This window comes from Lithobates pipiens, unplaced genomic scaffold, assembly GCF_037356315.1.
Source record: "Lithobates pipiens isolate NorthernLeopardFrog02 unplaced genomic scaffold, aLitPip1_a1.2 Scaffold_22, whole genome shotgun sequence".
Classification (NCBI taxonomy): domain Eukaryota; kingdom Metazoa; phylum Chordata; class Amphibia; order Anura; family Ranidae; genus Lithobates; species Lithobates pipiens.
The window spans coordinates 56,648,951-56,662,022 of record NW_027507784.1 but is presented as its reverse complement, the minus strand read 5'-3'; the positions used below and the strand labels follow the sequence as shown (position 1 = coordinate 56,662,022).

The 13,072-nt window shown below is 42.4% G+C and overlaps 1 protein-coding gene across 5 annotated transcripts in view; it reads left to right on the top strand.

Annotated features, from left to right (window-relative positions):
* Positions 1-13,072, top strand: part of TANC1 (tetratricopeptide repeat, ankyrin repeat and coiled-coil containing 1) — a 329,903-nt gene that overhangs the window by 239,676 nt on the left and 77,155 nt on the right. For all 5 annotated transcript variants that reach the window (XM_077447640.1, XM_077447638.1, XM_077447637.1 and 2 more), the window contains 2 exons: positions 3,298-3,905; positions 9,207-9,315. In XM_077447640.1, the coding sequence (XP_077303766.1) occupies positions 3,298-3,905; positions 9,207-9,315 (717 nt within the window). The remainder of the gene's footprint in view (positions 1-3,297; positions 3,906-9,206; positions 9,316-13,072) is intronic.

The following is a 13,072-nucleotide window of genomic DNA, read 5'->3' as shown; positions in this document are numbered from 1 at the left end:
TGTTCACCTGTGACGTCATCGGTAGCCTGCACCGGCTTTTCCGGGTTCTGACGTAGCCTACGGATGGTGCGAAGCTAGGCCCGCCCCCTCCTCTATTAGTGAAGGGGGTGACGTCACATATCCCAGGAGGAGGTGCCTGGGGCACTGGCTTCATTTGTGAATGGCAGAGAATGGGGGAGCTGCTGAAAACGTAGTTTAAAAAGGAACTAGAAAGAGAAAAAGAACCTAATATTGGAGGGTGGTGGGCAGATTGCAGAGAAGCCAAGTCAGTGGAATGGGTAAAGATCCGTTTTAAGTAGTGGATGTGTATGGCTTCTTTTTGGAGCATGAAGATCCCGTTTGTCACTTTAAATTTCCATTTTAATTGAGTGCACCCTTAAACCATATCCCCCTCCACGTGGTAACACAATTATTAGCATATGAGAGGGAATTTGTAATGTTCCCACCTCGCTTATTTTCAGAACTGCTGGGCTCCTATCCCTAGAAACCCCCTGAATCCTTCCCAAGCAGGCAGACATCACCGCAAGGTATTTCCAATGAAATAATTACCTTGCCAGAACAATCTCTCCGGTACTTCGGTGTGTCAGTTTTTCTCTCTAAGCCGCCGTTATTATGGTCTTTCTGGTAATCCCACTTCACTTGCCAAAATACCTCTAAGTCGTTGTTGATCCTGGCGATTACATTACTTGCTCGTGTTTGTCTGCCAGGCAATTTACTAAATGCAATTTGAGGGAATGGAAAAGTGTCAGGCGTTCTGGAGAGGCAAGCGGGCAAAATGATGTGGTTTTGTCACACGCCTGATGTTCAGCAGATTAATTTTTCATGTATAGAAAGCAGCTTACCATCTGCCGGGCTTGAGAGCCAAAGTTTCATCTACCTGCGGCTCTGCAGCTGCTGATCAGCTGCTTTACTGGCATCTCCTGCACATGCTGGGCTCTGCAGTTCTTCTGTAGCTGCAAAGCATAAATTGCCTTCAATCATTTTAACCCATTTTTAGGAGCCTGAACCCTGTGTTGTTTTAGGGTACCATTTCTAAATATAAGCATAAAGGATAAATTTAGGCAATCCATGAATGACTAATGTTGTATTGACTACATTGTGGTGGGGGGGGGGGGGGGCGGGGGGAATCTGGTGAAGGGTGGTATATAAACCTTGGGGTTGATTTACTAAAACTGGAGAGTGCAAAATCTGGTGCAGATGTGCATGGTGGCCAATCCGCTTTTAACTTCAGCTTGTTCAATTAAGCTTTGACAAAAAAACCTGGAAGATGATTGGTTTCTATGCACCAGATTTTGCACACTCCAGTTTTAGTAAATCAATTCCCTTTGCCCTGCTATTTTTATTCCTTTTAAGGTGCTTGTAAAGATAAAATAAGAGATCACCACACTGTGCAGCTATTCGCTGGTCATCTCCAAATCCATGTTCACGCTTTCCTTGTACTCTGTTCTCCATTTTTTGATTTATTTTGTTTATTGATCTTGTCTCAATATTGAGTAATTTAGATTGGATGCTTCTCCCCAAGGTAGCTTCCATGCACATGTATCCATGTTGTATCCCTTTAAACACACTACAAGTACAGAAAATAACTGTTGATGTGCCAGAAATATAGGATGCTTTGGCATGACAACAGTGCTCTGAACTCCTGGGTACGTGTTGTCAGCTTTGCGCATCTAATTTCTGATCGATTGGGAAACGCGTATCGAACAGCTATAACAAAACACTTTCAATGGTATATTTAGCAGACCAAAAGGGAACAAATAAGGCCCCTTTCACACTGGAGCGGTGCGCTGGCAGGATGGTAAAAAAGGTCCTGCTAGCTGCATCTTTGGAGCGGGGTATTCACCGCTCCTAATCCACTCCTACCCATTGAAATCAATGAAGCAGCGCAGCAATACCGCCGGCAAAGCGGTTTTACCGCTGCTAAAACGACGGTAAAGCGGCACTAAACATAGCGCCGATTTACCGCTGACACCGCTCCCGTCCCAGTGTGAAAGGGGCCTAAGAGTAATTTATTGCTGGGGTTTATATACACTTTAATATAGTGTCCTTCCATACCTTCTTGCCCTTAAAGTGTTACTAAGCTCACAACAGTAAAAATCAGTCTGTATATGCAGTAAAGCATGCTTGTTATACTCACACTGGAACCTAAGCGGTTCATCTTCTGCATTGTGTAAAAAGGCTGTTTGATCCTGTCTTCTCTAATCCTCTCCTTGTTCCACACTCCCCAACCCATCTTCTGATAGAACAGAGCCTAGGGTACAAGCTGCACATGTTCAGTTTGGTGTGTATTGTTAGATTTTTATTTTTCTTGGGAAAGTGCATGTGATCAGCACAGCGCCAATCAGCACTGTCCAGACAGAGGGTCAGGGGTCATACAGCCAGTCAGAGGAGAATGAATACTCCTCCTACAAGCTTTAACCAGACAAGACTGCTATATACTGCAGATGAGAAAAGTTATTTAGCCGTTTATATTTACTAAAATATTTACATTTCCATGCTCTGTGTACTGTGGGAGACCAGATAAAGTGAATGCAGGGTCCTGGGTTTAGTAATACCTTAAACTTAAAGTCGTTCTAAAGGCAAAAGGTTTTTTACCTTTCAGTATCGGCTCCCCCGAGCCCCCCTCCCCTTAAACACTTGCCCGAGTTCATTCTTGATACATCACTATACCTAAATGTTGCAGCTCTTCTCTCTTTCTGGTCTCACTGGAGGCTCTGACAACGTTGGGAACCATTGGCTCCCACTGCTGTTAGTCAAAACCATTGAGGTTAGAGCGGGGGGGCAGGTCCAAGTGGCGCCGTGTGTGTCAATGAACTCTCACTCCCATGCAAGTGCACCCACAGCCGCCAGCCTGCTATGGAGGCAATAGAGGAGAGCGCCAGCAGGGGACCCAGAAGAGGAGAAAACGGGCCACTCTGTGCAATATAATTGCACAGAGCGGGTAAGTACAAACCTGTTTTTATTATTTTAGGGAGAAAATTTTTTTGGTGTACAACCCCCAACACACATCTGCTAGCTGCGTTTGGGGCACGAGCTAAAGAATTGGGCAATATGCACATTTTGGTGCATTTTTTTGCGCGTTCCTAAAACTCACAGGTGTGAATGAGGCCAGTTTGTCAGTCATTTCTTAAGAAAGTAAAGCATGGAGACCTAGATGGATGGGACGAAGATCCGCTCTAAGTTGGTGACATGGTCCCTTTAAGTGATAAAATTTTTTGAGGTTAATAATGCCTTTAACAAATGTATGCTTTTAACAAATCTTTTTTTTTTTTTTTTTTTTTCTTTTTTTAATTCCAGGAAATAACAACTTCACTGCCCTTATCCAAGATTTCCTTAGATGATTTCCCAGAGAACAAAGAAATCTACAATGACCTGAGCGCTTATATACAATACAGAAACAGCACTAGCCAGGAAATTGCAAACAATATCTCTATAAATGGCAAAACAGATGCCAGCAGCATGGGTAAACTGACGGACCACCTGGTGACACGAAGCCAGGGCTCCTATCTCTACCTGAAGCTCACGTTGGATCTTTTTGAAAAAGGCCACCTAGTCATCAAGAGCTCCAGTTACAAAGTGGTGCCGGTTTCCGTGTCAGAGCTGTATTTGCTCCAGTGCAATATGAAGTTCATGACCAATTCCGCCTTTGAGAAAGCACTTCCTATTCTGAACTTGGCTCTGGCCTCTTTACACCCCATGACAGATGAGCAGATTTTCCAGGCCATCAACTCAGGTTGTGTTTATCCGGAGCAGAACTGGAAAGACTTCCAGCAGCGGATGGAACTTCTCTCATCCTTTTTGATAAAAAGAAGGGATAAGACACGTATGTTCTGCCATCCGTCTTTCAGGGAATGGCTAGTATGGAGAGCCGATGGAGAGAGTACGCAGTTCCTGTGTGAACCGCGGTAAGAGAAAACTGCATGTAACGATTTGTACACAGAATTTTCTCGGTTACTTTTTTTACATAGGAAACTAGAAATCTTGCCCATGGGCTTAATTTATAGGGTGAGTTGTGGTAAACCATGAGAATTCTTATTAAAGTAGAACAATCGGTCCCATGAGAGATTCAACAAAATTTTTAGACTTTGGGGATACTTCTTTAAAGTGGAAGATAATTGAAAAAAAACATTTAAATTTGCTATGCTACAGAGAGCTTTCCACTAAATCAGTGTTCCTTATCTTCAACTCCCCTTGTATGTCCAGGAATTTTTCTCAATAGGAACAGCTGTGTTCATTATTGATTCACTGCAGCCAGTAAAGTACTTATAGAATATTAAAGCGGTAGTAAACCCGCTAATGTTTTTGTTTTTATTTTTTATTTTTTTACCACCTGCAAAGCAAAAGGCATAATGAGCTAGTATGCACCGCATACTAGCTCATTATGAAATACTTACCTTAGAACGAGGCCCCGACATCTGGCCCGATCCACGACGAGGGAGCTGACATGCTCCCTCGGCGTTTCTTCCGAGTATCGCGGCTCCGGCGCTGTGAGTGGCCGGAGCCGCGATATCGTCACTCCCGTGCATGCGCGCGGGAGATTTCATCCCGGGGCGGTCGGCCACTGCCGGATTTTCAGCCGAGAATCCCCCTTGTGCGCATGCGCCGCTGCAGTCAGCGTCGCATACCGGGGGGAATATCTCTTAAACCATACAGGTGTAGGAGATGTTTTTTTTTACCTACAGGTAAGCCTTATTATAGGCTTTCCTGTAGGTAAAAGTGGAAAAAAAGAGTATACAACCACTTTAAGGTAAATCCTAAAAACTTGACCTACTTGGAGGCATCCAGCCCTAAACAGTTTGATGCCCATCCACATTATTTTTACTGCGATCAGGTGGGGCGACATACTGGTACATTGGAAATTTTGGATAAACCCTCTGCACAATGCTATATACCAGTGATGGTGAACCTTGGCACCCCAGGTGTTTTGGAACTACATTCCCCATGATGTTTACCCACACTGCAGGGTGTATGAGCATCATTGGAAATGTAGTTCTAAAACATCTGAGATGCAAAGGTTTACCATCACTGGTATATAGCATTGTGCAGAGGGTTTATCCAAAATTTATAATGCTATATACCCATTCTAGCAAACTTTGCAATCCCAAACGGGGAGTTTTAGTTCACATATATTGCAATACAAGTTTAAGCTGGCCGACTGCGGCAAAGTAATCTCTCTATGGCTAATCCTACTCTGCAAAAGCAAATGCTACTGCAGACACAATGCCAACATGGGGCAAACTGACACAAAATGGGGCGAGCTACTAGATCTGGTAACTGACCTGCTGGAGTTAAAAATTCAATATGGTATTGAGGTATGAACATGCACTACAGACCAGTGTTAATTTTGACTTCAAATTAGTTTTAGTCGACTAAAATTAACACTGGTCACTAAACAAGAATGCAGATCAGATAAGTCAGAAAAAAGTCAGGAGTCTGCAGGAGCCCAGATCAGTGACTTTGGGCCGTATCACGCTTCTGTGTCATGCTGCACTGCAGTTCCCGCACATTATAAGGGTTAACACATTGCAGTTCCTTTTATTTTGACAACGCAGTTCTCTCTCTGGTCTGCTTGCGCTCTTTTAAGCTGCATATGAAGCTGCACATGCATCCCTATGGACTAGTATGGGGAGAAGAGCTATCCTGATGCAAATAAATACCCATGTACACAATCTCTTACTAGCTTCTGCTCCCTCCAGTCCTTAAGATGTTTCCTATTACAGCTGTTTTGAGCTCATTTAGGAAATCCTTATGAATGAGCTTTCATACGGCCTCTGAAGGCCCTTAGGAAGCTTCCGTGTCATCACCCGGCGTGATAGTGCCGTTTACTGTAGGATGGATTTGCCGGTAGCAGGACTAGTCAGGGATATCCAAGAAGGAGAGTGCTGGAAGGTAAAATTTGGCAGCTGGTATTCAAATCCATAAAGTTAAACTAAATTTCAATTTGTAACTGTTTTAGTACTCCTAAGGGAAATAAAGGAAGTGTGCGGTATATTTTATTAAGGTACAGTGAATATACGTGAAAACATATTAACATGCAGCATTTTAACGTCGGCTTAAACAGTAATAAATATAGCATGATTAAACATGTTGCCTAAAACTATCCACCATTCCTCTACCATTGTGTCACAGTACATAGAATTTATTAGAGGTTATAGAGGAATGCACATCTGATTGTGTGCTACATATAACTATTATTTTGCAGCACATATATACTGTAGCTCATTAGGTGCAGATAGAAAAAAGAAGGAAGAACTGCGCAATCCCTAATATTTCTTATTAGGATATAAAACCACCCCACAATGAAAGAGAGTGCTTGATCTGACTTGAAAAATCAAAAATCAAATCTATTACTAAACCTCCACTGTTTTTTATGTGGCTCTGCCCCAGCCACCAGTCTATGTGTGGCTAAATGATTATCCCATTAGAGGTGGGCCTTTTGATTTTCCATCGGAATATACTTGAGTCCTGCTCCAAAAGGTTTTTTTCCCTGTCTCGGATGGTTCAAGACTGACGTATTTCCTGACCTGATTTACGATAAAGTGCTCCTCTTGGATGGTTCAAGACTGACGTATTTCCTGAACTGATTTACGATAAAGTGCTCCTTACTGGGGCATCTGGTAAGGGGCCATTGTTATCTGTTTGGTGGAGGTGCACCTCAATTTGCTTCACGTCAACAAAGGGTCTTAAATTGGACTTATTCCCTTGGACACGGGGTGTTTTTCAGCTGAATTCACAAGGACTTTACATTATTGTTATATTCATTCATATTCATTTATATCATATTTTTGCTTTATTCAATTTTATTTGCTTCTTTTTGAACACTTGGCACACATAGACTCAGCATTATATGTCAATATTTCTAGGTTCACACTAACGGGTGATAACGTATGTTATTTTCATATGTCGTAGGTAATTTCATATGTCATATTCAGTTAATAGATTTGATTTTTGATTTTTCAAGTCAGATCAAGCACTCTCTTTCATTGTGGGGTGGTTTTATATCCTAATAAGAAATATTAGGGATTGCGCAGTTCTTCCTTCTTTTTTCCTTTTACACGTATATAGCATTTTTGGTATGTATTAGAATTGCTGCATCACATCTATTTGGTTATTCACTGTAGCGCAGATTTCCTTTCTTTTTTCATTAGGTGCAGATGCCTGGCGCTTGACTGTCTTGCGCTATTATAATTTTGGTGCAATAGTGCACAACTCCATCGCATCAAATATCGATAATATCTTTTTTTTTTTTAGAAAAAGTTTATGTATCGTGCGACTTTTTGTGTTGAATTTTGGGACTTTTTAACATTTGTTGCAATAGAAACATCTTCCTGTGTAACCACTTGACCAACGACGTACCGGTACGTCGCTGGACTTCAAGTGGTTATACCAGGAGAATACCTGCAGCAGGCATCATCCCAGTACCGTTTTTTTTAGAGCCGCCGGTTGGTTCTCTTGTAACAGCAAAACCCAATCGAAGTGCCGGCTGATCATAGAGACGGGCAAAGACCAAGATCGGCTTTGTTCGACTCTGTTATGGTAACCCGGAAGCAATGACCTTACATCACGTCCTGTTTACCCAGATGTAAACAGCACCATTTTTAAAAATGAAAAGCATTTGATCACACCGATCTTGGTGTGATCAAATGCTTTTAAGGGTGGAGGAGAGATCTGGGGTCTCTCCATAAAGAGAACCTGTCGCTGCCTATTGCTGTGACAAGGAATGTTTTTAAAATAAGTGATCCAAAAAAAAAATTTGCTCAACAGTGTAGAAATAAAAAGTTATAAATGATTAACAAAAAAAACTGCCTTTGCCCCCCCCCCCCCCCCCCCAATGCTCATGTGCAAAGGCGAACACACACGTCAGTCCTGCATGTGTGGAAACATCGATCCTCCCACACATATGAGGTATCGCCATGAGCAGTAATTCTAGCACCAGGCCTCCTGTGTAAATCTAAAGTAAGGTAAGGTAACCTGTAAAGGCTTTTAAATGGGTTGTAAAGGTAAAAAAAAAATTAACCTTAATGCATTCCATGCATTAAGGTGAAAAAACACCCGACAGTGCCGCCCCAGCCCCCCCCGTTTTACTTACCTGACCCCTCGAAAGTCTCGCGCTCGGCCCCCGAATCCTCTTTGCCGATCAGCCTGGCCGCTGATTGGCTGGAGTGGATGGATGTCAATCACATCCAATGACGCAGCACGCCACGGGGCCGAGTGATACAGTGAGCGTCCATGCCTTCTGGCTGTATTACGGGAGCTCGCCCGCAAGCACTCCTCACCATGCGAGGGAGCTCGCATGAACGTGAGAAGTTCTTGCGGGGGGGGGGGGGGGAGCCAAGACAGCTGCTGAGGGACCACAGAAGACCAGGTTCGGGGCCACTCTGTGCAAAACAAGCTGCACAGTGGAGGTATTACGTGTTGGTTATTTAAAAAATAAATGAATATCACCATTGTACGGACGTGCACAATTTTAAAGTGTGACATGTTTGGTATCTGTTTACATCATCTTTTATAGTTTACCAGAAAATTGGGTTATGTATTGTATTTTTTTTTTTGCAGTCAAATTCACAAAAGTGTATTTAAAAAAAATAAAAAAATAAAAAGAAATTGTGTTTGAAAAACCGCTGTGCAATATTGTGCGACATAAAAAATTGCACCACCCACCAATTTATTCTCTGGGGCCACTGCTTTAAAAAAAAAATCTATATAATGTTTGTGCATTCTAAGAAATGTTCTAGCAAAAAAGTTATTGGCTGTGGAGCACAGAAAATTTTGGGGAAATTTAGGAGACTGTTCATAATTTCTCATCACTCTGTCCCTTTTTATATGGGTGCTCTGGAATGGGGTTTGCTTTTTTTTTTTTAAATCGCAAGCAGTTTTTTGTCAGTAGCAAGTGTAAGGTTGATATCCTATCACAGCAACTATTGGGAAAAGGGCTAGTAATTGCACTAGGCCGCCGAGGGTGCCCTCTAGTGTATCGTCTGTAAATCTCTGTAGTTTATCTCTTAACAAAAGATGATAGGGCAAGTTTGTAAAAATGTGAAATGTCAGAAAGGTTACTATAGTAATACCTAAAAAAAAAAAAAAAATAGTATGTTTTCAAATTTTCTCTTAAATAGGGCAGTGTTCCTTTCATACCATGTTTAGCAATGTGTTGTTTTTTTTTTACATTCTAATATATTAAAGTTTTCTGTCCTTTTTGTTTTCAGAAGCGGACATGCCCTATTATCATTCATGTTTTCTCGACAAGAAGGAAAATTAAATCGGCAGCAGACCATGGAATTGGGTCACCACATCTTAAAAGCTCACATATTTAAGGTACTGTTGCCATTTGCAGCGTGAAATGTTTTGAACAATATGGGTTTATAGGGTATTTCTATTTTTCAGGAAACCACGCTATGTTCTCATTCACAGAGAAAACCTAACAAATTAAAAATGAAAAAAAAAAAAAAGTATTCTTAGCTTTTTTAGATGTTTCTAAGGAGAAGGTACAAAATAAAGGTGCGTTGTGCTACAGTGATATTGAAAATACTGAAAGACACTTCTAAAAAATATAGTCCAGAAAAATCAGTCTCTCAAATGGACCATAATGGTCAAATGGCAGGCAGCACAGTGGTGTAGTGATTAGCACTCTCACCTAGCAGCATTAGAGACGCTGGTTCAAATCCCGACCATGACACCATGTGCCTGGAGTTTGCATGTTCTCCCTGTGCCTGCTTGGGTTTCCCCCAGGTACTCCGGTTTCCTCCCACACTCCAAACACATGCTGGTAGGTTAATCAGATCCTGTCTACAAAAATTGGCCCTAGTATGTGTTTTGAAAGCGCATCGGGACCCTGCAGGGTAAAGGACCGCACTATATCAAGATGCAACTCAACTGCGGATAAGGTTATCCAATCCTTTCATCACATAGCACTCAGTGTGCCCTGAATTCAAGGCTACTGCTCATGTTCCAATGACATCACCGGCTGCAGCTGCTGTGAATATCTTCTAAAGAGTGTGCTTTTAAAAGCTTTTCACAGTACTTGCAAGTAAACCTATTTATAAGGGCCCTTTCACACTGATGCACTTTTGATGAGTTCCTATTGACTTACAATTAAAGGTGACTCTTTGGTGCACTTCTTAAAAAAACTGCACCAAAGATGCAACAGACAGGACTTTTAAAGCACAGCGCACCCGCAGTCTGAACAGTTACATAGGATTTAATGGGGAATAATTTTCATGCTTTTTTTTTCACCCTGGAAAAGCGCTGTAAAAGTACACCAGTGTGAAAGGGGTCTAAGCTTACCTGCACTAGTCCATATTCCCATTGCACGTGTTCCTGGATAAGCTCTCAAACATTTCAGTGCTGCAGCAACAACCAGCTGGAAACTGGTTCGGAAAGTCACAAAGGAGATATTTGTCAGCACACCATGGATCAACAAAGTAGCGTCCAAACGGATTGTTTATTGCATGATCACATCACATCACAAGAACAGTGCAGTGTTTCGGAGTCACGCAGGACCCCTTCATCAGGCTTGTGATCACATGCATAGGCAAACATACAAAATAGAATATAACTATATATAGATTTTACAATTTCCTTAACAGTAAACTACCTAAACGAGCAGGGCTGGTGCAAGGATTTTTGACACCCTAGGCAAAACCTAATTTTACCACCCCCTCTTGACTCCACCTTCTTTGTCCTGCCCATGTATACCCACCTTTTTAATGAAGCACCCATTGAATGCAGCCTCACCAGCATCCATAGAATACAGCCTCACCAACGCGTTTTGAATTCAGCCTCATCAATGAATGTTTGCTTGTGTCCATTAATTCGGCACACAGGCCTTCTGCCGCCGCTGCGCCTCTGACACTATGTGCAAACTGATTGACAGCTGGCTGCTGATGCTGAGACTTAGTTGCTTGCTATAGAGAGAAGAAAATAGGACCACCAGTGTCTGGGTGCCCTAGGCAGCGGTGCACCCTAGGCAGCTGCCTAGTTTGCCTTGTGGTAGCGCCAGCCCTGTGAATGAGGTAGATGAGTCAAATGAGGTGGTATTAGTGTGTATGGGTAGGTTATTGGGCCATGCTCTATGCTGGAAATTTTCACTTGGTTAACCAACACAGGGAAATTTGCAGCTTTTACAACCAATAATAAACAGTTTTCACTTGTGTTTAAGTATAACATACCGTAATAATGTTCGATTAAGGAGTATATTATAACCTGTATAGGAATGCAGCCATAGAATTAGGGCTGGGCACTGGTGCGGTTTGAAGGCTGGGCACTCCCTGCTGGCTGACAGACCTCCTTTTGTCTGGATAGAATGGTTTTGTGATCTGTGTATAATGTCTATCCGCGGTGGTGGCTGATTTCAATCTTTGCCTTTGTTCAAGGGCAAAGCAATAGATGCTGCTTGTGTATTAATCTCTTACCTGTAGTAGTAGGCTGAGATAATCTTGTGCTATGGTGATGGAAGCACAAATCAGTTATTACGTTAGTAAGCAATAGTTGTGTTAGTGGACCTCCCAATAAATATCACACTTCATATATTTTAATAGGACAAATACGCTTTGTCACACAACATATTTTAAAGTATAAAGGTCTGTATTGTCTCTGAGCTTCACCATGTTAGTTGTATAGTCTCTACCAGGTCAAGGACAAGTGTGCCCTCGGGCTTCTAAACACACTTACAATTCTAGCCGTAGGATGCAGAATTTTTTTTAAACGTTAGCCATAGAATCTGCCTAGACTCTGTTAGTGGGGTTGATTTTAATGTGAAGTATAGGTTTTCTTTTTATTTAATAATCTTATCACCTAGGTGGATGCAGCATCAGTCCCCCGAACCCTAAGACTAAGAACTGAGGGATCTAACTCCGCAGATCCCGCGGTTCTCAGAGCTCCATGAGTAGAGAGCTGATGACTGTCAGTCGGCAGCTCTCTGCTCTGCCCCCCCCCCCCCCCTTACTGGAGCGCTGGGCTGTGGAGGGGTAGAAGTGGCAGGCTCAGGCATGTGGGTGGATCCCAACCATATGGTCTCGATCCTTCCGGAGCCTGGATCGGTTCTGTGACGTCAGCCGACAACAGACTTCAGCCCACTGCTGAAAATGGGTCACAGGACTGTAGAAAGAACAATCTTTGGTTGTACTTCTCCTTTACTAAAGGCTTGCAGTATAGACCAGTGATGGCGAACCTTGACACCCCAGATGTTTTGGAACTACAGTTCCCATGATGCTCATGCACTCTGCTGTGTAGTTGAGCATCATGGGAAATGTTGTTCCAAAACATCTGGGGTGCCAAGGTTCGCCATCACGGGTATAGATTGTGCACTTTGCAAGTGGAGTTGCGCCAGAGCTTAGTACGTGAAGGGAAGCTCTGCAGACTTCTGTCATCCAATCATGTGCAAGCACAAATGCAGCTTTTTTTTTTCCTTGGATATGATTGGGTATTCTTTGCAATGTTTAGCTTTATCTAATTTACTAAGCTCTGGAGCAGTCTATTTGCATGTAGTAAATAAATCTGTCTCTAGACTATAATAGTTACATTATACTGGACATGTTATTTAATGTTGACAACATTACAAAACAAGTCTATTTGAATGTGACTAATTACTACTAGATATACCATGACAGTCAGCCCGTCTGTGATGCACAGCATTGTTATTTCTTGCTGATTCTTCGCTGGGCTATGACTATACGTTGCCGATTTGCATTTTCCACAACCTTTACTTTCAGCCGTAAGCCATGTAGAAACTCTTGGCTGGCCCCAGTATCTTGGATGGCCCCATCAGATATAATGATGCTTTGGGAGCACAGTTATATATGAAAGGATGGGCTCAAAGCGGTATTAAACCCAAGACCCCAAAATTGAATATATTGCAGCTTGCCAATCATTTGATGTGGTGGTTGCATTTTTTTTTTTTCAGGCTTTTTTTTCCCCTCTTTTTTTTTTTTTTTTCACCTGATGATCTGGCCAGTAACACACCCCCCTTTTATTAGAGTGCCCCCACTCTGGTTGCAGGAGTGACAGAGACACCTTTGGACCACAGCATTGTCAGGTGAGGGGGGAGTAATAGATGTACTGTAGATCTAGATAA